The sequence below is a fragment of the Drosophila innubila genome (genome assembly GCF_004354385.1).
Source record: "Drosophila innubila isolate TH190305 chromosome 3R unlocalized genomic scaffold, UK_Dinn_1.0 2_E_3R, whole genome shotgun sequence".
Lineage (NCBI taxonomy): Eukaryota > Metazoa > Arthropoda > Insecta > Diptera > Drosophilidae > Drosophila > Drosophila innubila.
Genome location: NW_022995380.1, coordinates 739,793 through 767,782, shown reverse-complemented (window position 1 = coordinate 767,782; position 27,990 = coordinate 739,793). Strand labels below are relative to the sequence as shown.

Genomic DNA, 27,990 nt, shown 5'->3' with positions numbered 1-27,990 from the left:
ACTCCAACTTGATCTGAAGAACTTGTTTTTCACGCAATCTTGATTGCAATTATGTAATTTCGAAATGCGCACTAATTAAAATAACATTTCACTTAATTGTACTTACATAACTTTTGAGCTACTTATTTGTCTGATATTTATAAGTAGAATTTAGCGATGGGTGATAATATAACATGGGCTCTGACACATTACATATCAAATGATCAGAAAAGCGAATATATGCAAGATAAAATTTAAGAATATCTTGATTGAATAGCAATTCATTATTTGAAAATGCATTTCAAATTTAACGGGTATTGTGATGCCACCTAACGATTCTTAGATCTAGCGCTGCCACCACTTTGACGATAACAGAAAATTGTATCTATCGATTCATATCGGTATAAGATGAACAGCTGATTTTAGGGCCGGCAAAACAGTCGAAGTGTTTTGTTTATTTTTTTAAAATATCATTAGTGCTAACAAAGAGAGCTTTGCAGATATATGAAATTTAATCAGTTATTTACCATATGGGCTCCAATCTGCGTGACATAATCCTAAACACACGTGTACCTCTGGTTCTGAAGGACTTTCCTGTCCATTGGGAATGCTTTGATGGACCGCTGACAGAGTGGTGCACTCGCTATGACAAGGAAGCATCTAATTTGCCAGCTTTTGAGAGCATGCGAATTGCTGACTGTGAAACGCCGCAATGGGAACGCAAAAGAAAGCAGATCAACATGACAATGCAACAGTTTTTAAGCGATTACTCAAACAATGAGACGGAGGAGAAGAAGGAGGAGCGATGCGATTGGGCAGCCTATCAATACAAACGGGCTGATGAGCTGCCGGCAAGCTGCTTGCAGGGCATAGACTTTAAGCGATTTGGATTTGCAGATCATCAGAACGACTACAGCTTTTGGCTGGGCTCAAAGTACGCCAATACGCCGTGTCATTATGATACCTATGGGATTAACATTGTGGTGCAAGTTTATGGCAGCAAATCGTGGTTGCTATTTCCACCTGAAACCGCATTACAAAGCACACGCATTCCGTACGAGGAATCCAGTGTTTACTGCTTGGAAAACTTTTATGCTCCCGCTCCCAATAAGCTTAGTCACTATGAGCAGTTTCAAGAACAGGCCTATCACTGTCTTCTGCATCCAGGCGATGTGCTCATTGTGCCGCGTCATTGGTGGCACTACGTGGAGGCAGTGGAGACATCGCTTAGCGTTAACTATTGGGTGCCTCTTAAAACTGACTTGGATTTCACATTAGATGAGCTCATAGTTAAGCATGTGATCGAAAGTTTCGTTAAAGGCGAGAGTGATCAACTGAAGAAGTATCTGTTGAATCCCAACCAACTGGAAGAAATTGTCGAGAGAGCAAGTTTACTCTTCAGTCAGTTCGAGCGGGCTGTTCACAATCAAAGTACAGATGGCAAGCGACAACTGTGGGACACCGAATACATGAGCCAGAGCGAGGTTTCCCAAGCCATCAGCAGTACTGGGGTTCGGATTCGAGCACTAGATGTTATGCCAAAAGAGGCATATACGCTGCTACTCAAGAACAACTCTATGCGCCATGACGCACCTGGAGCAAGCAATCAAAACAACGAGGATAACATCATTAGCTCGACGTTGGAGCTTCTGATAAACAGCATGTGTGCACCACGAAGCATTGCCTCCATTAAGCGCGAATTGTTTCGCAGACTGGGACAGAGTAAACATTTATAGCGCTAAGACGGAACGTTTATTGTGATACGTATATATGAGATTAAAATCCAATAATCATTCAACTTTGTTTTATAAAATTCCAAACAAAACCAGAAAAATGCGCATTAAATGCCATTGCCAATTTGGTTTCTATAAAATTTCGATACGCGAATAACATAATATGCAGTAGAGCTGCTGGGTAAACACAGTGCAAAATATAAGATACGTTGATGGAGGGATTAGCTGTTTACCAGCCGGGTGGCTTTTGGTTGGGATAGCCCCCCTGTTGATGGGCATAACTGCCTGGATAGGTGCCGTAATTTCCAGGAGCTGGCCCCTGAGGGAATCCACCATATTGATAGTCTGTAAATATAGATTGTTAAATTAGAGTCCTTGTAGCTGAAAGATTCGTATACTTACTGCCCGGATATGGCAACGTGGCGTAGGGATTGAAGCTCTGAGGCATGGGAGGTGGTACATAGTTGGGATACGGCGCATTTGCTGATGCCCCATATGGGACTGGCATATGCACTTGCGCTGGGTACGGCACATGGGGGTTAGCACCTGGCGGTGCACCTGGAGCACCAACGGGCATGCTTGGAATGTCTAGAAGAGAAAGCAGTTGCCTTAGTTAAATGCAGATTAATCGGGTAAAGATCTACTAACCGCTGCCGCTGCCCGAGGTTGAAGCGTAATGTGATGGCAAGGCGGGTGTGGCCGGAGGTGCCTGGCGACTTGACTCAGTGGTAAGATCCTTGAGCAACTCTTCCTTTTCGGTTTTGCGTGCAAACACAAAATCACTTATCTTGTTCTGGAAAACAACCAACAGCTGGGTAAGATCGTTGTAAAATTTAGTGCCCTCCTGTAGATTGCCCGACAACTCCACGTAGCTATCATAGGCGGTAGCCAGCTCCTTGTATAGTTTGTCTCGAGAGCTGCCACAATTGCCCGTCTCGGAGACAAAGGTTCCATGTGCAGCTTGAATGTCTGAAACGAGCGTTTGCTGGCGCTCCACACTCTCCTTGACCTGTGCTTGCAACGGGTTCAACACCTGTCCGATACGCGATAGAGACAAGGCGGGCTCATCGATGGCACCATCCTTTTGCAGAGCATGCAGAAACTCATCCTTCATGTTGAATGTTGCCGACTTCAGCTCCGATTCGACGGCATCACGCTCGGCCTTGATTGTGTCAACGGCCTCCATCAGCTGCTTTAGGCGTTGGACACTAGAGCATGTGGGATCCACGCTTCCACTGGCCGAAGGTAGAGCCTGCTGTATTTGCTCTGGTGGCAGTGAGAGAAGTTCAATGCCCTTTTGATTAGCCTCGAACTTTTGACGCACTACCTTATCGGCTTCAATTGCATTAGTGATAACTTCGCGATACTTTTTCAAATTTGTGCGGAACATTTCCGTCAGCTTGTCCGAGCTAATGCGGGTCCAGCGCTCCTTAAACTGAGCACGCAACTGATTGTCCGAGTCACGCTCCTCGTCCATCAGACGTTCGGTCTCATCCAGTATCTCACGATTACGGTTAAGCAACTCGGGCAGATCCCTAAGCATCGTCTGCACGTTCTCAATTCCTCCCTTTTCGCGTACTTCGTTTGCTTTCTCACGGAGCGAAGGTGGCAGGCCGCTGTTGCTGTCTGTGGTTTCCACAGCAGCAGGAAGATTTAAGCTGGCCAAGACAGCGTTAAGAGTTTGAGTAGATTCACGCAGCTTCATGATTTCCCCATTAACGATCTCGTTCTTGCGCATATCAGAAGCGGTCAGAGCTCGGTGCAGTTCAACGGGCACCAGATTGGTGAATATGTCCTTAAAGTTGCTAGCCATGGGCACACCAATGGGCAGCGGTTTGGCCAGTTGCGCCTTGCCCGGCGAAGCCAATGTGCTTAGCTCTGGTATCATTTCATTGTAAATAAACTCATTGTCCTTGGTGGACTCGGCCAGATTACGCTTGGCGCGACTAAAGTATTCATCCAGATAAGTCTCATTGCCGCCTCGAGACTGTGCAGCTTTGAACAGATCGATGGCATTCCGCAGACGAGCAATCTCCTCGCCAATCTTCTTAGCCGAGCGACAGGCCAAGCTCTGATACAGCTGGGTGAGAGCATGAAGCCCAGCCTGCTTGCCTGCCACTGTGGGTATCCATTCCTTTTCCCATACATTGCGCACCGACTCCTTCTGCATGGCACGCAGCACATCCGCATAAAACTCTTCACCCTGACAGCACAGCTTGGCTATGATCTGGTCCTTCATGTTATCTGTAACGTGATGCGTATTTAGTTAGAATTTATAGTAATTCCCTTTCATATAGTCTACCTTTAATGGCCTTCAGTATGAACACTTCCTGCGCCTGGGCCACCATCAATGCCTGTAATACAATCAACGTGTCCTGGCTTAAATCTGGCGTCGGTTCCGAAGGCACCGCTGCGGGCGTGGCACCCTTCAAATACTGGAAAATTCCAGCGCTCTGCTGCAACAGCTTAATGGCCAGCTTAAGACCCTCGTCTGTGTCCAGCTGCTGACTCGCCGCCACACTGCTCTGCAAGGCAGCAATGTTGAACAGCACACATACCTTCTCAAACAAAATTGAGGTGTGAGCTAAAAAGACATATGGTTAAAAGTTGATCCGGTTGCACATTTTATCACAAGACTTACTCAAACTGATTTTGCCACCGAAAATAGATCCTTTGTCGAAAGCATCCTTCCACTTGAACGGTATCTGCAGCTCGCTGGCAGATATCTTTGTTTCCAGGGCGCATATTTGATCATAGTAGCTAAAAAAACAAAAGTGAAATTACACACCATTAATGACTGCGTCATCCGGTTGCTTGTTTATGTCTAGTTCTTTCTCTCTGTCTCTTTTCCACTCTCACAATGACTCGTACACTAGCACAAATACTTTTACATGGATGCGTGTGTGCGGCACTTTGATTAACAACTGCTACTTAATGCTTCTATCAACTGATATGAGTCACGCCGTAAAAGTATCTTCAGAGCAAAGCTACCAGAGCTCGCAACAGAGTTGAAATAAGCAACTTACGCATAAACGACTTCCAGTGACGCCTCATACTTCTCGAAAAACTTCCAAATAGCCGTATTGCGTTGCTTTGAAAAGTCATTTACTGCCTCTGTGTACTGCGCCTTCTCTTCAGCGGTTGAACCATTGTAGGTACTTTGTATGAGATTGTTCAGAGGCTTCACCACGTCCACTTCTGACGGCTTTTTCAGAGGAACAGCCAAAAGTTTCGACATTTTCAGGTTTATTGTAGAAAAGTATAATTTAAATAGCACTAGGTAATTCTAATTTGCAGACGGAATTTGCTAATCTTGTCGCTGACCGTTGTCTCATTTACAGCCAACACGGCTGTGGAAACACTGTTTTGTCCGAAAAGGTTGCCACCGAGTAAATTTTTCCGATATGGCAAGTCGTACCATATTAGGTAAAATTTAAAAAAAGGTAAGAACTAATTTGGAAATAATTACCTTTTTAAATTGTCTAAATTTGGAAACCAGAATTTTAAATATGTTTTCAGAATTGTTTAATTATTAATTTATTTCAAAATTGAAAATAAGTTAACATTAACATTTTTTTTTGTATACGCATTTTGACCTAAAAGCCCATAAAATATCAATTATTTTTATTTTAATGTTTTTTTATTTTTAAAATAAAAAGAAAGCTTTTAATTTAAAAAGAAATTTTTTTTTATTTATTTGTTGAACATTTAACAATATTTATACATAAAAAAATTTGCTCAAATTCTAATCCGAGTTATTCGGCTTGTTAGAAAACTTTAATTGACGATTTTTTACTTAAATTTCAGGGTTTTTCACCTAAACAGGGTTACTGAAATGATCAATAGTTTTAACAGCTGCAGACTGATGCAGCTAAATTTGGTCAATTTACGCAAAAGACGATCCAAATCTTCAGATTAACTCAAAATTACTGTAGTCTACGATAGTCCCACTAAGTTTTACTCCACCAAAGTTTAGACTTACTTACAAAAAGGTTGTTACAAAGGTTGCTATTTTAAGACACAAATTAATAATATAAAACAAATGCAAAGGTCACAAAACAATTTTTTTATTTAATTCCATACCTTTAACTTTTATAAAAACCAAAAACAAGTTGCGTACAATGAAATTCAACAACTTTTCACGACAATGTGTGCAGCTATAAAAAAGGCGGGAAATAGATTTGTCACAGCTGTGTTTACATATGTTAACTTTGAAAGTTCACAACTGATAAAAAATATCGATTAAAAATATAAAGATAACAATTTTATGCTAATTGAACATTTTGGTATCGGCCGGGAAATCCAATTTTGGTAGATTTCAAAGATTGAAAAATTTCATTTCGTTACGCTTAGTCGGCAAAATCGACCACTGTGCACTGTTTAGATTTTGATTTTAAAAAGTTGACTGTTTGGCCCAAGAGCAGTTTGACAATTGACAAATTGTAAAAAAGACTCGAACGCACCAAATTTGGAAGAAGGGAGATGATTTAAGCATTTCATGAGATTAAACTGGAGGAGCTTCAATATTATTTTGGGACTTGTGCAACTATGATAGTCGTTTTTCAGCTTTAGTAAGGTACGATCTTGGATGTTAATAAGTGTTATTTTGCACAATATTATAATTAAGAAAAGCAGCGAAATTTAATCTCAACACTACTCTGATCGAAAGCGCTCCAAAATTACTCTTGTCGAAGTCTTGTGCTGTTGTGATATAACTATCACTATCAGAGTAATCAAATACTATAACTATCCACTAAGCTTATCATAGACATAAATCAAAAGCTCAGTACGCATTGAACAACACATACATGCAAAGTCTAGTGACGGAAGTAATTTCTAGCCCAAAAATTTCTGATATCCAATTTTTGTGAGGAACAAAATTCAGTTCAATATACAAATTATTAATAAAAATATAAATTAAAAAACAAAATTGCCATTGTGCACTGTGCGCAAAAAGGCTGAGCTTCTTTGTTCATAAAAATTACTTTTTGCGCAGTGGTCTATTAGGTTTGTTTCAAAGAATATATGCGTAATAGGCAGAAGGAGGCGTGCATCAACAGCCAAGTCGATATAGCAATGTCCGTCCGTCTGTCTGTCCGTCCGTCCGTCTGTCCGTCCGTCTGTATGAACACCTAGATCTCAGAGACTATAAGAGCTAGAGACACCAAACTTGGTATGTAGGTTCCTCTATATTGCAAGCAGATCAAGTTTATTTCAAAATAAAAAACTTATAAAAAACTTTTTTGTTTTATGAGATATCGTAACCAAACTAACAGAATATGCATTAAACTTGGTTTTATATATATTCTGCCCAAAGTTGGTTCGAATCGTACCACTATATCATATAGCTGTCATAGGACCGATCGGGTGAAAATCAAGTCTAAGTATGAAAAACTCTTTTGTTTTATGAGATATCGTAACCAAACAATTTACAAAATTGGACCGAGGCGTCTTAAAATTATTACCTGGGACTTTATTCAATTCCCTCGTATTGAAAGTTATAACAGGTAATGCTTTTAGTAAAACACTTGAACTATCACAGGTACTAGCCCTATTTTGGGCTATACAAGCCACCTGTCTTACAGGTGCGGAAATTGGTACTAAAAACAGGTAGCACTCGATAATACCAGGCAATACTTAAATTTGAATGGTAATAGTTAAATAAGATACCTGTACCTAACCTGCCATTCATAACAAAGAGATGAAATGGGCTTTTACAACCTGTCCGACTGCAATCAACCTCATAAGTTTAAGAGCGAATTTGAAAAAGCAAAATGAGGTGGGTTTGCTCTTATGCTAATAACTCAGCTGTTTCTCCATAGATATAAATTGGTGGTAATAGATTGGATATCTTAAAAAACAAAAAAGTTTTACATACTAAAACTATGGCAACTATTTGATATAGTTAACCGATTTGAACCAACTTTGGTTATAATATGTAAAATAACACTAAATTGATATTGTGTGAGTTTGGTTAGGATATCTCAAAAAACACAAAAAATTTTCATACTAAACGTCATGACGCCCCACAAGGTAGTCACCAAAGTCGACAAAAACATGCTTAGACACAATGATATCTTAAACGACGCGAAATAAATGCAGCTATGCAAATAAAATGTGATACATTTTTTCGACTTTTCCTCGAATTTTAAAGTGAAAAAACCTAAAAAAAAATCATAAGTTTCTTTATTCCAAATGAATGTGTGTAAATGAAATATGGAAATATTCATTAGCTTTCAGAAAAAGTAAAGCTTTGATAAATCGATTCTCGAGTAATGATGACAAATGTGGGTGCACCTCTGAAAAAAGTAATAAAAAAAGCCAGATTTTTTAAAATTTGTAAAAAAAAATCTCATCATAAAAAAAATTTTTTTTTCGTCGTTTGGGGCCGCAAATCTATCCAAAAAGGTAGGTTTGGTTCTTGTAATTTTTTGGCTGTTGCCTGGTGTTATAAGTAATATACACAGGTAAATAATTAATACTATATATTAACAATTTAAGTCAATTCGGATTTTTTATGGATTGAATATTTTTGAATATGTATAGATCGACAACTTTTGCTTAAAATTCGGTTGTAATCTTTCATAAAATTTACTTCACGCTCAGCAACATCGTTTATAACACAAAGGTTCTGAAGAAACTCAAAGCACTTTGAAACTAAAATAAAAAACAAATTAAAAAAAACTAAGTAAAATAAGCATTAAATAAAAAAAGTAAAAAAAAAGAAAACAGAGTAAAACAAAACAAAGAACAACACAGAATAAAAAATATTAATAAAAAACAAAGTGAAAAGAACGATAAAAAAAGTAAAGGAAACAAGTAGTAAAAAAACAATATAATTGACACAATTAATTAGTTCAGAAAAAAAATTATTTTAGTTTTACCTATGTTTATTAAATTTTATAAAATAATACTCAAATGTAATTTTATACATATTTTGAGTAAGCACGCTCTCAATATAAGTATATAAAAGAATAAATATAATCTAAAACGCGCTTGGAATAAGTACAAAATGTTCTTGAACTTATCAGAAATGTACTTAGAAAAGTCTAGAATGAAATATTTTTGGGATTAAATAAAAAATACTTGGTATGAGAATTTTGTGCTAGAATCAAGAATTTTTGGGATAGGCGCAATTCTGACATCGATCGTACTTGATTTGAGTACGGAATACCTGATTTTTTTTTTGGTTTATAGCTGTCATTGGAACAATCAGTTGAAAAATTAATATATTTTTGACATTTTAATAAGGGTATAATTTAGTTCAATGCCTTCGCTACGCGTTGAAAAAAAGAATAGAATTGGCTGCAAATCAAAGAAAAATGTTAAAAAAAAAAAATTATCCGAATATGTTTGAAAATGTAGTACGGAACATTAGATAATTTTCAGCTTAGTTAAAAAAAACAGTTTTAAAAACGATAAAATTGACATTGAGATTTTGGAGTAATTATAGCGATTGCCGCTATAATATTTTATCAATCTATGCGTTTGGAGTTTTACAACAAAATTGCATCAAAAAGTGGATTTTGGACAAAATGTAACATACCTTGACATCGCGCGATTTAAATAAAAAAAAAAAGTTTGTCTACTGTTCACTATTTACATTCCCCAACCCCCTAGGGAGTAGATTTTGCAGATTTTTAAGAAGCTAATTGTGACCGTGTGACTAAACGGTTGGTAAACGGGCTGTAATAGGGACAAGTTGCACATAGCAACAATAAAAACGTTCACTTTGTATGGAAACTTCAAAGACTAAGACAAAAACTAGTGGGCCGGTGCTACAGTCGAACCTACATACCAAGATTGGTATGTCTAGCTCTTATAGTCTCTGAGATCTAGGTGTTCATACAGACGGACGGACAGACAGACAGACGGACATTGCTATATCGACTTGGCTATTGATGCTGATCAAGAATATATATGCTTTATAGGCCACGCCTCCTTCTGCCTGTTACGCACATATTCGTTAAAACAAACTTAACTTAGAAATATATCTAAATTGAATTGTTTTCGATTAACTTTTTGATGATGAAAGTGAGTTTTTGTCAAATAATCGATATAATTTATTATTATTATGTAATAGGGAAATTGCACCTGCGAATTATCAGATCTATTGTACCCCCTTCTGAGCTTATAGATCTTCCATCAGCCCTATCTCCTGGACGAATTCGAGGATTTTGATAGGGTTGAGGTCTGCTATGTCCCTTAACTGGATGACATATTTCCCTAGGATACTTCGTCTGCGTCTAGCCAGGGCTGCGCATTCTACAATGACATGTATTGAGGATTCCTCTTTAATTTCACAGTAGCGGTATGTTCCGTTACTTACTATAACTATTTTGTGTAGGTGACTTCTCAGTCAACAAAGACCGGTCAGTATTCTGTGTCTATTCTTCCCTAAGGGAATCAGTTGTTCAAAACGCCTCTGATTATAGTTGCCTATAAGTAATCTCGCTTGTCGGAGACCAATGGTTTGCTCCCACTCTAACTGTCTTAGATGTTTTTCTTCTTTCCTGAGATGTTCCCGGAATGTGTGTCTGCACAGAACGGCTCAGGACCTATAAAGGGATTATTGGATCCCATTCTCGCCAACTTGTCAGCGGCTTCATTACCTGCTATATCATTATGTTCCTGGATCCACCTGAGGGTCGGCCTGTTCAGTGACCCCAGTTGATCTAGCTTAGACCGGATCTCCCGGACTACTTACTTCTTTTTAGCCCAATAACATGATGGAGTGGCGTGAGCTCTATTAGGACTTCAATTGCCGTTGTCGGACAGGCTCGCAAGTAAGCTTCAAAGTAGTGGAGATAATACACCCCCTTTCATGTATAGTAGCTGTGGCTTGCCTGAGGAGCGCAGAGGAGATCCATCTGATATGATCCAAACCCCTCTTAAAGAGGGCAGCCTTGACTGCATCGTGTGATGTGTTGTCAAAAAAGCAAAAAGGTGCAGATAGCCACCTCCATATTATCAACTGCAGCGCAAAGGACGCGTTGTAATTGATACAGTGCGGTGTCGGTAGAACGACCTGCTCTGTATGCATGCTGTGTCGGCTGGAGCGGACTTTGCTTTAGAAGAGTGCTTCTAATTCTGTGGTCCACCAGCTTTTCCAACGTTTTCAATAAAACGATTTTAAGCCGATGGGTCTGAAGGACTTTGGGTTGGTGATGTCTTTCTTCGCTGCCTTGGGGATGAAGACCACCCTATCTCTATTCCATGCGCTCGGTATGTGTCAGAGTGCAAGGCTACTAACCAAAATTATCCTGAGGATCAGAAGTTTTCCCTGTTCTTGCTGCAGGAAAATTTGGTATATACCATCTAGACCCGGTGATTTGTAGGGCTGGAAAGTTCCAATTGCCCACCTTAATCGTTCTGATGTGACCGTTGAGTTTGCAATAGCCCAATCGTCGATCCCTGCCCTAAATTGTCTTCCTTGCTCGAGGTTTCCTTGTTCCAAGGGGATGCCCAGGGCGCCCGTTTGATAGTGCTCTATGGAGCCGAGCGCCCTCATACTTCCTATGCTCTCACAGAAGTCTCTATAGCTCTTCCGTTTGTCTTTCCGGATCTTCTTGTTGTAGGAGTTCAGTGCTTGCCGGTAAAGATCCCATGTTCCGTCTCTATTCGCTCTGTTGAAGAGGCGACGTGTGGTGAGTCTTAGCCTTGATATAAAAAATGCACTCCATTTTGGAAGTCAATCTTTCAGAAAACGGGCAAAAATATAGAAAAGCTCAATTTATCAAAAATTGCAGTCGGTATGCGGTATAGTGGAATTATTTATGTGTAAATTGTTTAAACAAGTAACTTAAATTCGTTTTCGGAAGAAAATTTGACAAGATGTGAGTTTTTGGTTAAATTTTAAGATATTGTTCTTTTTTTAATTCTCTCGAGATTTGTGGTGTGATAGTTCGCGCTAGTGACAAAAGCAGCACGATGGGTACGAAAGGCGACTAGCAATTTGTACAGCTAATTTGAAAAATTTGCTACGACAACGCCAAAAATTGGAATTCGGCTCTGCGCATAAATTAATTTATATGTTCGTGGTAGCTCCCCCTTTCTGGTATTTTTTTTATTAATTTATATTTTTATCTAAAATTTTTATAGTAAACTTTATTTTGTTCGTCACAAAATTGGATGTCAGAAATTATGGGGTTGGAATATGCTTTCTTTATTAGACTTTTACCTCGTGTGAAGGTTTTTTTTGGTGTGATACATACTGTCGCACAAAGCTGCCAAGTCTTTTGCTTACATGTTCGATTAACGAACACATGTGCGTACTATTGAAAGAACAAACATTTATTAAGCCACTAAGCAAATTTCATATTATCCATACGAATACTTTAATTTGTATCATTACTAAGTTCTGTAACTTACAGAAGTTATATATCCAAAGGGAAAAGTGTTTATATTATATATAAATCTCTCTTATTGAAACTGTTCAGCAAGATTCATCTCTCGTACTATGGTGATAATGCTGAATGCGAACTTGGCCACCTGGTAAAAATTTACGATTAAATATTTGGCTTAAATACAGCTAATTCAAGAATCCACACTCACTGTGATATTGCTATTTAAAGTAATGGGAATAAGACCACCAGCTATAAAAACAATCGGCTGCTGGGCTTGATGCATAAAATGAATTAGAGTTGATTTATAACGGGGAGATGCATCAATCCAATTGGACTGAAACATTCGGATTCCAAATTCCTCGCAGTCGTCAATAAGTAAGTTGCAGTTGTAACAAAATGGAAATGTCTCCATTAGAACAGCGACAAAAAATATAAATGACGTCAGACCACGCCATAAATTTGAGAAGAAGAATATGTTAATCAGGGTCACTCCCAACACAGAGCCGATGAGTGCAAACTGCACAAAAATCGTGCCTGATATTATAGGACGTATCATATTGCACAATCTGATAATCAAAAAAGAATGTTGTTATGAATTTATTTTGGAAAACTGACTTTCAGTCTTACTGTAAAATCATCCTGTGATCCTTGACGCAATTAACCAAATCCTCGTAGTCTTGTTCCTCCGTCTTGTTGGCACTTGTTCGTAAATCACGCACTCGATCCTTTAATATATTGAAATGGCCGCGAATCAAAATCATAAATACAAGCAGATAAGTATCTGATAGCTCTTGGAATATCACTGCAAAGGACATAACGATATACTCAGAGGTTGCCTGAATATATAAGTTTTTTTGACTATCACGCCAGGTTAGAAACGGATTGTACAACGACCAAGGTGGCCTTCCGCTGGCCAAATAAACCAAAAACGTAAAAAGCGCATATCCATTGTAAATGATTGTGAAAATAAGGAATACATAATTACTAAATGCCACTGTTTCGTGAACCTTCTGCCGTTCACTGTCCTTCAGAGCCCGTTTGTCTAGTTCGTCTAAAATTCCTTCAGCCTTGCGGAGACGCCAAAGATTTATATATAATGTAATGCACTTTATCGAACTGCCGTATATGTTGATCGACACCTGCAATGAGGAGAGAAACTCATCTGTGGTAAACTTGTCGAGCTCCTTAACGTAGCTCAGAGCAAATCCGACGGGTAGATAAAAAGCACCAAATGCGAACGTTGTAAATGTCCAAATCAAGTACAGATAACGCTTAGCTCCTTCTTTTGGTGGTATCCAACCAATAAACTTCATAAGCCGATACATGTAGATGCAGCCATCTCGAGTTGCCACTTTTTGACATAGAGGTGCTGGATTTATATACTTGAAGAACTGTTTCTTTGCCATCTTTGTCTACTGTGAGCCAATTTTGCACAGTCAGGGTTTTTATAGCCTCTCGAACTGCAGAAACTGGCAGAAATTTGGACAATTCAATTCACGTAATTGCCGAACACGACATATGTTAAATTCACGTAATACTTTGTGAGGGGTGTATTTAGCAGCAAACGCAATCTTCTAAGTGTCGAATATTTTATACCCTTGCAGTAAATCCACAGCCTATCAAAGATGTATGACAGTTTCTCATTTTTCCCAAAATAAATTTAACTTTGAATCTTTCATTTCGAGACCAACAAACTTATCAGACCGAAGGAAAAACTTATAATTTTGAGTACAGTAGATTGAGTTGAATATGCCATCATTAATGTGTTACCCATTTAGTAGTTATAATAATAACACCCTTTATCAGTATTGTAAGCTGGCAAGGATTAACAAGCGTTTAATTAAAAAAAAAAGTGCAATATCTACCTTGCCTATAACTTGTACCGTTCAATTATTTAAACGCAACGTACCGTGTATTTTCATACAAATTGAGCCATTTGAAGAGGTTATTATTATTGTATAAACTCAATGTACAATTAAAGAAATACTCAAATTTATTTTTACAAGTGCGAATGTATTTGTTTTTCAAGCTACTATTTTGTTAAAATTTTTCATTTAAATTTGAACTTCAAAAATAACTGATAGTGCATCTGAACTAAATTTGTGTGCATGAGGTTATGTGTATGTTGTCAATAATTGTTGCTCAATTTAAATATATCTATGATACCCACGGTCGTAGCCAGAGATCTAGTTATTTGCATAATTATTCTACGAAGAAGAGAGTCCCTGTAATAAAATTCAAATTTGTGGGTAGTATACATAATAAGGACTTAAATCTTTAATGATATAAAAATCTTAATTGGGATATTCACTTGACAGTGGAAGCATGGCAGTGGCACATGTGCCAGAAGTCACAAAAACAACTTGTACTAAAAAATTTCTTGCCTGAGTGCAAAAAAAAAAAGCAATTGCAAAAATTTCTGATATCCCACAATAAAAACCTCTACACGAGGTAAAAGTCTAGTGACGAAAGCATATTCCAGCCCCAGAGTTTCTGATATCCAATTTTGTGATGAACAAAATAAAGTTTAAAATACAAATTTTAAAATTAAAAAAAAAACATGAACATTAGCATTCTGCACTGTGCGCAACAAGGGTGAGCTACCACGAACATAATAATTACTTTTTTTGCATTGCCAAACGCCAATTTTCGTGTTTTATATTAAGCTTTATTTGCTGCTGTCATCTTTGGACTCTATTGGTTGGCTTACGTAAGGGCACAATGCGACATCATATTCAGCGGCAATTTCTGACAACCCGTGACACTAGTTAAAGTGTTCACATTGACGTCACTTAAAATGTGCTTCACAGCGCTGTGCCAAGCCAAAATGACTGCCGCCAATTTGAGCACTACTTGTCATTTTCACAAAGCGCCACGGCTTCAGAAAGTTCACAAAAATTTAACATTGAACAAGCTCGTGCGCAATAAGCAAGTTCCACAAAAAGGATAAAAACAAACAAGTGGCGCGAAAATTTATCAAATAATGATTATATGTCCTTCTTGCGGGTCAAATTATCATTGGCAATTAAAAAATATTAATCCATCCATTTGCTACTTTAGGGAATTAATTTCAAGATTACATTTATTTTAAAATTATAAAATTTACAATAAATCCATTTAAAAACACATGAATTGCCAAAATAACATAGTTAGTCGCCCCAAAGTGTCATAAAAGAACCAACTTGCTCGATATGCTTGGCACGGAAAAAAGCGTTCATTTGAGCTGGTTCTACTAAAATAGCTGCAAACTATTGTCTGTCAAATCCGTGTCAGCCTCTGGCACAAAAAATATGAAGCACGGAATGACACCGGTGTTCACATTGAAAGTGGTAAATTTTTTGTGCCACTTGAATTTCATGTCACATCGTTTGTGTTCCCATTGCTCCGTGCCACTGTGGCTGTCAAATATGACGCTCCGTGCCCCTATGTAAACCCACCAGAAGAATTATGTATTAATTGGTAATGTCTTGCCGAATCGAATTTTTACAGATATGTGTGATAAACCAAAAAACGCGGAATTTTATTGACTATAACATATTAAAGATGTCATGTGTCAATTTTTCAAGTATCGCTAAAATGTAAGCTAAAAAACCTAATTTCACCTGTAAAATGTTACCTGAGTACTTTAGATAATAAATTTTAAGGTACGCCTAAAAGTCCTCAAAATTACCAACGAAATATAGGACATATCTGTAGCTTCTATGGCTTGGAAACTGCGGGGGCTTCAATTTAAGCGGGATTTAGTGTTTTCCCGCTAAACTAGCGGTTTTTTAAAAATTGTCGTAAAACAAACTTTTCTAGATTTTACATCTAAGGCTTTTTTAAGCAATTTGATGCAAGCAAACAAACAAACAAACTATAATTTTGCAATTTTTTTGGAAAAAGCTAGAAATAGCCGGAAAATTGTGTTAGTAGGTACAAAACAAGGCTAGAGTAGTGAAGCGATATTTTTATTTGATCTAATATAAAATTTTTGAAATCTTCTCAAGTTCGTCAAGCATATCGTCTTCTGCAACTGAACTTATGTAGGTCTGATTGGTCTCCATCTTTTTTAAGCATTCTTTTGGCACTTCATAATTATGACAGCATTCTTATGTGTAAAATTGAGTTTATTGTTTGAACAGAAATTCTATTTCGAAGCTTAGTTTAAACATTGTTCACTTGACTAAAGACTCTTTCCACCTCTGCGTTCGACTATGGCAGTGATATTAGGGTTAGCGCTAAAGTTGCCAGTGCAGAAAGTCTGTAATTTCCTGTTGCATCCACGTAGTTGGACACTTTGACCCAAAAGCTTGTGGTGTTCTTTAAATTGGACCACTTAATAAGTATTGGAACAGAATCTCTTCAATATTGGTTGATTCTACCTTGCTTGGAAAATAGCTTTAATTCCCGCTAGCCGCTATTTTATAATTTATCCCGCATTTGCCAATTGCAACCCGCTAGATCTAGAGGGGAAATTGGAAATTGGCTAAATTGGCAACACAGCCTGTATATATTGCTAGTCGCCTTTCACTGCCGTCCGTTTTTCGATACTATAAAACTTTAACATTTGAGGCAATAATGTTCTTGTATCGATCTGTAAAAGTCAGCTGATAATGGTGGTCACAAAGCTTCGCAAAGCAGTATCACAACGTCACAAGGCAATGTGAACGTCAAAATCATTGCGACAACAATTTGGAGTCACTAAAATGTTATGCTCCAATGTGAACACCAGTGTCACATGCCGTCGCAAATTTCTTGTGACCGACGCTCTCGCAATTTTGATACAAATTAGTTAAACAGCTGTTTCAGTTAAATTAGCTTAAACGAACTCAATCCTATTGTGACAAGTACATCGAGACAGTTGGTTTTTTCTCACATTGTGAATCCATTGCTTTTATACCCCGAGCCCATTGAAAATTGTCAAAAAAGGGTATATTGTGCTTGGTAGAATGTATGTAACAGAAGGGGGCGTGGCAGACCCCCCAAAGAATATACATTATTGATCAGGATCAACAGCAGAGTCGATTGACTTCAAACTTGGTATGTAGGTTCCTGGATACCATAGGCAGATCAAGTTTATTTTTATTTTTGGATCGGGCCACTTTATCATATAGAAAGATACATCGAAAATAAAATAAAATAAAGTTCTAGTATGAAAAAGTTTTTTGTTTGGGGATATATCAACAATCGGAATAGTATAAAAAGTTTTTTGTTTTTTTATTTGAGATATCTTTAAATCGGACCACTATATCATATAGCTGCCATAGAGACGCTCAATCCAAAATCAAGTTTTAGTATAAAAAGTTTTTTGTTTTTTTATTTGAGATATCTTACCCAAACTGATAGAATATGCATATGCGCTCTCGACTGTAGCCGCATCTCACCGCGAGCGAAACCCCCTTATTTTTAATTACATATATTTAAATTTAGCATTTTTCAAAATTTTTATGTAAATATACCAATGTGAACGCCAGCTGTGTCGATTTTTAAAAATCAAATTTGCGTACGACTCTAACGACCATAACGCAAGATTAACCCGTATATAGAACACATAATTCGTCAAATAATTCTCTTTTATTCAAACTGTTCGGCAAGATTCATTTCCCGTACTATGGTAATAATGCTGAATGCGAACTTGGCCACCTGATAAAAGATAAATGAAAATTATTTAGTTAAAATATATTTATAAATATACTTAATTTGAGAATCCACACTCACTGTGATATTGCTATTCAGCGTAATGGGAATAAGACCACCAGCTATAAAAACAATCGGTTGCTGGGCTTGATGCATAAAATGAATTAGAGTTGATTTATAACGGGGAGATGCATCAATCCAATTGGACTGAAACATTCGGATTCCAAATTCCTCGCAGTCGTCAATAAGTAAGTTGCAGTTGTAACAAAAAGGAAATGTCTCCATTAAAACAGCGATAACAAATAAAATTGACGCCAAACCACGCCATAAATTTGAGAAGAAGAATATGTTAATCAGGGTCACTCCCAACACGGAGCCGATGAGTGCAAACTGCACAAAAATCGTGCCTGATATTATAGGACGTATCATATTACAGCATCTGATAATCAAATAAGAATATTGTGAGATATTTGATTTGAAAAGAAATTTTCTGTCTCACTGTAAAATCTGCTTGTGATCCTTTATACAGTTAACCAAGTCCTCGTGGTTTTCTTCCTCTGTCTTGAAGGGATCAGTCCGTAAATCCCGCACACGATCCTTTAATAAATTAAAGTGACCGCGAATCAAAATCATAAATACTACCAGATATGTGTCGGCTAGTTGATCTTGTATCACGGCAAATGACATAATGATATACTCAGAGGTTGCCTGAATATATAAGTTCATTTGACTGTCGCGCCAGTTCAGAAACGGATTGTACACCGAATAAGGGGCTCTGCCGCTGGCCAGATAAGCCAGAACCGTAGAAAGCGAATATCCGTTGTAAATGATGGTGAAGATTAGAACTACATAATTGCTGAGTGCCACAGTTTCGTGCACCTTCTGTCGTTCACTGTCCTTCAGAGCCCGTTTGTCTAGTTCGTCTAAAATATTTTCGGTCTTGCGGAGACGCCACAGATAAATGTATAATATAATGCACTTTACTGAACTACCGCATGCATTAATGGACACCTGAAATGAGGTGAGAAATTCATCTGGGGTAAACTTGTCGAGCATTTTAAAGTAGCTCAGAAAAAATCCCACGGGTAGATACACAGCTCCAAATGCAAACGTTGTTAAGGTCCAGATAAAGTATAGATAACGCTGAAGTCCTTCCTTTGGTGGTATCCAACCAATACACTTCATAAGCCGATACATGTAGATGCAGCCATCTCGAGTGGCAACTTTTTGAGTTAGAGGTGCTGGATTGATATATTTGAAGAACTCTTCCTTTGCCATCTTTGTCAACTGTAAGTCAAGTTTGCACAGTACAGGGCTTTTATAGCCTTTCAAATTGCAAAAATTGTCAGAAAAATTCAATTTACGTAATTGCCGAACTCGACAGATGTTTAATTGATGTTACACTTATTGAGACCTGTATTTAGACGAATTGGTAGCATTTGTGTGTCGAATATTTCATACCCTTACAGTAAATATAGCTTAAATTGTTCGCCTTTTAAGGATGTATGGCAGTTTTTTATTTTTCCCAAGTAAATGTCAATATTTCTTTTGGAGACCCAGAAACTTATCAAATCGAAAGAAAAGCTTATAATTGTGAGTAGATAAAGTTTAATATATATTCATCAGCGTGTGAAGTTTCTAGTGGTACATTTAAATTAAATGATTTAATCAAAATACCCTTTGTCATAATAAAGCAACTTACCAAGGATTTTCTAGCATTTATAATAAAAGTACAATGTCTACTTTACCTAACAGTTATATAATTTATTTATTTAAAGGCAACGTTCCATGTATGTTAAGGCAATCTGAGTCATTTAAAAAGGTCATTATTATTGAATTAGATCAATTAGAACAAGGGGGCTCCGCCCCCGGCTCGCTTCGCTCGCGGTAAAGTGCGGCTACGGTCGAGCACTCTCGACAGTAGGATATCTTGAGCCCAGGTACTCTTTTATAAAAGTTGATTTTAGACCATTTGTTCCTATGGCAGCTATATGATGTATGGAGCCGTTTTGAGCCAAATCTGGTCAGAATGTACAAAACTAACAATAATGCATATTCTATCAGTTTGGTTAGGATGTCTTAAAAAACAAAAAACTTTTTCATACTAAAACATGATTATCTATCGATCGGTCCTATGACAGCTCATATAGCTGTCATATATATATTTGACCGATTTGAAAGAACTTCGGCCAGGATGGACAAATAATATTTTTGCGACTAATCGCTTGTAAATTATATACAAAAATTTTCAATTATTTTGCCCGCCAAAAAATGTAAGTTGTGTGACAACCCTTCGATCATGTCAGCTTTTATTCGATTGCTTTTGAATGGCCAATTGGCCAAAGTGCTTAAGTGAAGAAAGAAAATTCAAAAGATGCCTCTTGCAAGATTGCTGGCCATTGATTTCTTGCGGAGGGAACCGTTGGCCAAGGAAGGATCGAGCGCAGGTTTCTTCAAAGCGCATCGGATCCACGTATGCGTTTTTTATGTTGATTATCTACAAACCCAGAAAAATTGTAGCTATTCTTATTTTGAACAGATTTCGATATAACAACCGTGTCGAGAAGGACACATTTATGATGATTTTTAATTTAATCGAAGAAGACATGCCATCTCTTTCTGAAGACACTGAAGACATTCAAACATACCACAAACACTGCAAAAGTCGCCACCTAATGAAAAATAAAAGTGCCGCATTAACTTTTCTTAATTTACCATAAACTCTTCAATGCTTACAGCTGCAATGTTGTCAAAATAAACTTATATTTTTTTATGTTCATTTAATATTAATATTTATGTTCATTTCATTGTGTTAATACAGATAGTTATGAAATTGAATGAGCTTTCCAAAACATTAACATAGCGTTTTAAAAATCATCTAGAACTGGAGTCTATGTCACCTAAAATCTCCTGAAGTTGATTTTCGGCTAGATTTCGGTTGCTTTCGATTTCTGTAGCATCCCTGATAGATCTTATTTTGTCTTTGTAATTTTATAAATGGTATTTTAATTAGTTACGAGTGGGATTCGAGAACCGGCACCTACTGCTACACAATTGAAGCGGTTTCTCTAACCAGAGCGCCACGGGGCCACCATTTGTTTCATTTGAAGTAGTACATATTTATACTTTCCGAACAGAACTTTCCGAACTTTCCGAATAATTTAAGATTTTTGTTCTTGCATTAAGAACTTTGATTTTTTATGTAAACATACTTCAAATTAGTAATACGGTCTTAAAATATTCTTATTTTAAGAACAAAATATTTAAGATGAATGTTCTTGATTTTAGAAGTTGTTTTTTTTTCAGTGTAGGCTTTGACTGAAATGCTGCAGTTTTTGTTAATGAGCAATTACACTTTGCAACAAATTTGAGCTTTTTGGCTATTACAAGAACTAAACCAACTTTTTTTTTATAGATATGGGGCCCCAAACGACGAAAAATATTTTTTTTTTTTCTATGGTGGGATTTTTTTTTTTAGAATTTTTTAAAATTTGGCTTTTTTTAATACTTTTTTTCAGAGATGCGCCCACATTTGTCATCATTACTCGAGAAGGTTTTCCAAAGCTTTACTTTTTCTGAAAGCCAATGAAAGTATCTATAATTTATTAATACAAAGTTTAAGATTTAAACCAGTAGTTTAAGAGATATCAGTTCTTGAATTAAGAAAATTATGATTTTTTTTAAAACATGCCTGAACACAAAATAATATTATATCGCCGTCCCTCCATAGATTTTAATGAATCATATCTTAAACGACGCGTATTTAATGCAGCTATACAAATTAAAATGTTATACATTTTAAAGGAAAAAAAGGTAAGAAAAAAGGTAAAAATATCATCATTTTCTTAATTCAAGAATTGATATCTCTTAAACTACTGGTTTAAATCTTAAAATGGTTGAATTTAGGTGCTTCTTTATTAATTCTAAAATTGATATTGTCTGCGTCTCAGATACTTGGTTCCTGCTCACAATAAGCAATGCATTATATGAATGTGCTGGATTTAAGGTTTACCGCTCAGATCGTGCACGTCATGCAGGGGGAGTGGCAATTTCTGATAACAGCAAAATAAAGTCCAAAGTTATATGTAAACAACCTTTAGACAGTCCTATTGAGTACATTTTTATTGAATTGCTGAATGTACCGAACAACAACTCAAATATTTTAATTAGCTGTATACTATTTATAGACCCAATAGACAAATAGTGTACTCAAACCTTATTGATGAAATTACAACTTGTCTTCTAAGTATAGCGACATTATTCTTACAGGAGATGTTAATAGTAATATGCTTCAAGAAACCCATATTCTTAATGAGGTCGAATCTGTTGGCTTAAAACTTGTTAATTCGGTGACACCAACCCATTACACAAAAACCGACAGCACTTTTCTTGATGTCATTTTCCTAAATGACACTGAGGAAGTGCTCCTGTATGACCAACTATCTGTACCGATGTTTTTTAAACATGATCTCATATTCTTGACATATAATGTCCAAGTTGAACGCAATGAGCAAACTTGTTAATACAGAGACTTCCTAAATATAGATTATGCTAAGCTTAATGCTGACTGCTCTCTGTGTGACTGGAATAGTATATACTTTCTGCCTACGGTCGAGTCCCAGCTTAGTTTAATACACTCCAACATTAAAGACCTATATAACACGCAAGTACCTGTTAAGTAGAAATAAGCTAGCAATTTCCTGAAGCCATAGTTCAATGATAATATTAAAAAAGACATTCTGAAGCGAGATAAAGCATATGCCAATTGCAGAAGATACATGACTGATTATTTGTACGAACTTTTTAAGACTAAAAAAAACTGACAAACAACCTTATCTATACTAATAAACGGGAATATTATAGTTTGAAGCTTACAGATGCTAACAAATATGGGAAAAAGACTGGGAATATGCAATACAAAACCTGCGATAAATAATGACGTAGAATAAATAAATAAAATCAAATGCCAGTGGGCTGGATGGTCTAAGTACTAAATTCTTAAAAGCATTGCTCCCAAACATCATTAAGCATTTTAGATACTTATTTAATTCTGCAATTACAACCTCGACATTCCCAGACTTCTGGAGAATTGCGAAGGTATTGCCAATTCCGAAAGCTAATTGTGAATTTAGACCAATTTCAATCCTACCGGTTCTTGCAAAAATATTTGAGAAGCTAATAGCTGGTTCCGGTTATTTAAAAAATATTTGAGAAGCTAATAGCTGTGCAAGTATCTCGCTACATGGACAGAAATTCGTTACTCAACAATAACCAAGGTTGTCGAAGACATTCGAAGAGAAATTGAAATGGAAATCAGCCATGATATATTAATTACTAAGCTGCGTCAAATGTATAATTTTTCTGTGCAGGATAAGGTGTCCGATTTATTGAATACTACTCGTGGTTACCGGAGGGCCGTTGCAGTTTACTATACATGTTAATGACTTGTCAAGTGTATTGTCAGAGTATAATGTCCATATTTATGCAGATGATGTTAAGATGTATGTAAAACGAGTGTGTAAATGTGTCAAATTTAGATCTGTAAAATGTTAATGAATGGGCTATAAAGAATTGTCTTAGTCTCAACCAGTGGTGTCCAAAAGTTGAATAAAGTAGTCAATTTCGTAGCACGTGTGATAGGAAAAAGTATTTTGTAGCCTACTTTGGACAACACTGGTTTAAACCCTAGAAAGTCAAAATGTCTTGTAATTAAAAAAAAAAAATTAACACTGCAGGTTTTCCTAAGCTTAGGATCGGAAACTCCAGTTTAGAGTATGTAGAAATGGCTTATAGCTTAGGTTTTTGTTTTAATAAGACGCTGTCCTGGAATGACCATATTAATGTTGCAACTGCAAAAACATATGGAATATTGCGGAATTTGAACGCATACAATCGCCAAAGCCCTTGTCATACCTGTGTTATTTTATGGAGTAGAAATATTTGGAAATTGTGACTCAACCAGCCAGCACAAAATTAAAAATGCATTTAATAATGTAGCGAGATATATTGGTTGCCCCAAAAGAAACCGTCGATTTAAAAAAAAAAAGTAAATTTATATTTTTTTTAATTTTAGAATTAACTTTAATCAATTATATATTTTCCATTTTGTTGAATGACCTTTTCCCATCTTTCCGGCAACATCATTATTCCACGTTCATAGAACTTCTGGCCTTTATCTGAAAAAAACTGAACCAAGAGCGATTTTATAGCCCCGTCATTATCGAAAGTTTCACCATTTAAGGAGTTATGCAAAGACCGAAACAAATGTCAGTCTGACGGTGCAAGGTCAGGGCTATATGGGGGATGCATCAAAAGTTCCCAGCCAAGCTCTCTGAGTTTTTGGCGAGTGACCAAAGATGTATGCGGTCTAGCGTTGTCCTGGTGGAATATGACACCTTTACGATTGACCAATTCTGGGCGCTTCTCCTTGATGTCTGTATTCAATTTGTCCAGTTGTTGATAGTAGACATCCGAATTAATCGTTTGGTTCAAAGCTCAAGCTCAAAATATACCACAACCATCCAATCCCACTAAACTGACAAACTGAAAAATCTCCCGAACGGAATTTGACAAACCAACTTCGACACTGTGTTTCTTTTAAGGCTTTATCCCCATACAAATCACGCAACTTTTTTGCAACCTGCGCTGCGTTTTTTCCTTTACGGAAATAATAAAGAAAAATATTACGAAAATGCTCGTTTGTGGGCTCCACGTTTAAATTGACGTCAAACTAACAAATATAAACAAAATTAAGCTTACTTTTTTCTAAAGCAAGCTTAAAGTGACAGCTTATAACTGACAAAAGAAAAAATACAATTTAATACTCACAAGCTGTTCAAAAAAATTGTCAACGCCGTCTGTATGAAAAATCGCCGGTTTCTTTTGGGGCAACCCAATATTTACAATTTAAAAAGGATGGACCATGTTACTGAGAGTGCAAACAAAATCTTTGACCTAAAGGTTCGAATATGGATTGAATTTCAAGTACTGCTTTTCATACATACATTTTTAACAACGAGACAACCAGAATATCTATATTTCATGCTGAGATTTTCTTCCTTCTTCACAAACAACAAATTACATTACAGACAATTCATCGTATATGCTATTCGAGCTTAATCTTAAAACAATAAGAGGCTGAACACAATTTAATTAAATCCTTAAAAACTATCTTAAATCACTCCATCCACAAATAAATAAATTTCAAAAATAAAATAAAATGAAATAAAAATTAATGAATGTTAATAAGCAACAAAAAAATATAGTATAAGTAAAGATTGTCTAATGATAAAGTGAATCTAATAATAATAATAATAATAATAATAATAATAATAATAATAATAATAATAATAATAATAATAATAATAATAATAATAATAATAATAATAATAATAATAATAATAATAATAATAACAATAATAACAATAATAATAATAATAACAAAATAATAATAATAATAATAATAATAATAATAATAATAATAATAATAATAATAACCAATAATAATAATAACAATAACAATAATAATAATAATGTGTCAATAATAATAATAGCCAATAATAATAATAACAATAATAATAATAATAATAATAATAATAATAATAATAAATAATAATAACAATAATAATAGTAATAATAATAATAATAACAATAATAATAATAATAATAAAATAATAATAGTAATAATAACAATAATAATAATAACAATAATAATAACAATAATAAATGTGTAATAATAATAATAATAATAGTAGTAATAATAATAATAATAATAATAACTAATACCAATAATAATAGCAATAATAATGTAATAATAATAATAATAGTAATAATATAATAATAATAATAGTAATAATAATAATATAATAATAACAATAAAACAACAATAATAATAATAATAAGCAAACAATAACAATAATAATAATAATAATAACAATAAATAATAATAATAATAATAATAAATAATAATAATAATAGCAATAATAATAATAATAATGTAATAATAATAATAATAATAATAATGAAATAATAATAAATAACAATAATAATAATAATAATACAATAATAATAACAATAATAATAAACAATAATACATAATAATAAATAATAATAATAATAAACAAAATAATAAATAATAAATAATAATAATAATAATAATAATAATAATAATAATAATAATAATAATAACAATAATAATAATAATAATAATATTAATGATATGGTAACCTCAATTTTTCAAATGTTAATTATGAACATATTTTAGTGACAAGCGCACTAACCTAAAAGTTTTATACTTGTAGCGCTGGAATAAGACAATAAATCAAATTAAAATAAATGTTACCTGAGTACTTTAGAAAAAAAGTTTAAAGAAACGCCCAAAAGCCTTTAAACACACCTTTCCAACGATATATAGGGCATACCTGTTTAAATTTTAGCAGGACTTAGCGTTTTACCGCATTTTTTTCAAAAAGTCGTAGAACAAACATTTCTAAATTTTCGAAAAGGAATATATCCCCATCATTAAATCTAAGCTTTTTTTACCGCTTTGATACAAACAAACAAGCAAGCAAACTAAAATTTTAAAATTGTTTTATCTTTTGAACTAGTTGTCGAATTTGGGTGATCGAGGTATCAATCGACGCGTATTTTTAATAATATTTTGATAATTTAAAAAAATGAAAAATGTTACACAAAGGCCCCAACGGCCTCATTAGCTGCAATCATTTAAATTTTTCCCCTGCCTCTTACAACCCCCTTATCACGTGAGCCAGGTGAGTTAGCAAAATCGATCTTAACTTTGGTAGAGTATAACTTAGAGAACCCCGTGCTGCCCCGAAACAAATATGTGTTTTTCTAAAAATATGGATCGTCTTCTTTGTAAATTAATCATGATAAACTGCAACTATCCGCAACTTTTAAAACTGTTGATCATTTCTCTAATCGTGTTTAGGTGAAAAACACTGAAACTAATAAAAAATGTTCTTTCAGACCATTCTAAGGAGCCGAATATTTCAGACTCGAATCGGAGTACTGACTCAGAGTCAATTTTCTTATATCTCTCAGTCTACAAAAAATGTAATTTTATTAAAAAAAAAATTATTCTTCCATTTTTAATAATCAAGCAAATCAAAAAAAAATTTTTATGATCTTTTGGGTTAAAATGTCTACAAAAATTTTTTTTGGATAAAATCCTTTTTGTATTTGAGTGTTAGTTTCGTTCGCAATATCGGCCAAATCGCCCCCTGTGAGCTGGTTCCCAGAATATTGATAGCAATAAACATACGGTCAAGAACGTACACAAAATAGGAGATGACTTTGACTTACTCTAGTGAAATTTTCTTATATTTTTACTTTTTATTCAATATATATGAATTTCCGCGGTCGCGAGCGACTTTCGCACTGCTTTAAGGTAAAAAAAAGGGCTGATTTAAAATTTAAAATTATTATTGGCAGCCACCTGTGCAGAGCGATCTCGCAGTATGTACTGAAACCAAATGCTGTTTGGGGTACAAGAACGAGACCTTAGAATATAAATGAAAGACAAAGAAAATTCATCGTTTATCGCGCTTAGTTTCATTTCATTAAATGTTAACATTTATTATAACAGTTGAGTAAGAAGAATGCAATCATAACAGTGGAAAAAGTGGACAAAACAATTAATGATAAAATGTCTAACATTTAATTTGTTGGTTCCGAGATGGACCTTTCTGTGAAAAAGCCAAAATAAAAGTGTTTTCTTTTAATTTGGATTAGCATGATGATGCACAACCACCATTTTATTTAGAAAACGGCAAATAAATATATAAGAGGATTTATTCAAAGATCTTGTCGGGATGTTTATGCTATTGAATCTGGAATCTGGGAAAAAATCGTACAATATGTGAGTTTCTGCGGAAACGTCCATATAAGATTGGAACAAAGTGGTGGGTAGATCGTTAATGAAAAGGGTAAATAAATAAAAGTCCCAAATTAATCTCTTAAGGTAAAAGTAATGTGAACCGAATTTTAAACGATTAACTTAAGAAGCACAAAGACAAAACAAATAATTTTTTGAAACAGTTTGGGGATGGCTGATAACTTTTCAATTTGTCTGTAATTCGAAATATCACACTTGTCACCTTCCGGAGGGGAATGATAAAAGATTCACTCCAAAGATATGTGAATATTGCAGATTTAGGGAGTAGATTAAAAAGCTTTGGCAACGGTGCATTTATAGAAGAACAAAATGTATTAGAATTTAGAATATGAAATCTATGCTACTTTTGTTACTACTTTTATGTATCTTGCAGAAGTACTCCGATTTCTTATACTTC

The 27,990-nt window shown here is 35.3% G+C and overlaps 4 protein-coding genes across 4 annotated transcripts; 1 reads left to right on the top strand and 3 right to left on the bottom strand.

Annotated features, from left to right (window-relative positions):
- The first annotated feature begins 405 nt into the window (after positions 1-405).
- LOC117790046 (HSPB1-associated protein 1) lies at positions 406-1,777 on the top strand. The gene is made up of 2 exons (XM_034629291.1): positions 406-426; positions 499-1,777. The coding sequence occupies exon 2, from the start codon at positions 510-512 to the stop codon at positions 1,713-1,715; it is 1,206 nt and encodes a 401-aa protein (XP_034485182.1). The 5' UTR covers positions 406-426; positions 499-509; the 3' UTR covers positions 1,716-1,777.
- On the bottom strand, positions 1,709-5,060 carry LOC117790045 (programmed cell death 6-interacting protein). The gene is made up of 6 exons (XM_034629290.1): positions 4,739-5,060; positions 4,354-4,472; positions 4,015-4,296; positions 2,361-3,956; positions 2,115-2,300; positions 1,709-2,057 (listed from the first exon to the last, which is right to left on the bottom strand). The coding sequence occupies exons 1-6, from the start codon at positions 4,948-4,950 to the stop codon at positions 1,942-1,944; spliced, it is 2,511 nt and encodes an 836-aa protein (XP_034485181.1). The 5' UTR covers positions 4,951-5,060; the 3' UTR covers positions 1,709-1,941.
- A 7,074-nt stretch (positions 5,061-12,134) lies between these two features.
- LOC117792039 (odorant receptor 59b-like) lies at positions 12,135-13,464 on the bottom strand. The gene is made up of 3 exons (XM_034631994.1): positions 12,686-13,464; positions 12,267-12,624; positions 12,135-12,203 (listed from the first exon to the last, which is right to left on the bottom strand). The coding sequence occupies exons 1-3, from the start codon at positions 13,462-13,464 to the stop codon at positions 12,135-12,137; spliced, it is 1,206 nt and encodes a 401-aa protein (XP_034487885.1).
- A 4,150-nt stretch (positions 13,465-17,614) lies between these two features.
- On the bottom strand, positions 17,615-18,955 carry LOC117792033 (odorant receptor 59b). The gene is made up of 3 exons (XM_034631987.1): positions 18,177-18,955; positions 17,759-18,116; positions 17,615-17,683 (listed from the first exon to the last, which is right to left on the bottom strand). Exons 1-3 carry the CDS (start codon positions 18,953-18,955, stop codon positions 17,615-17,617), a joined length of 1,206 nt encoding a protein of 401 aa, XP_034487878.1.
- Between the last annotated feature and the right edge of the window lie 9,035 nt (positions 18,956-27,990).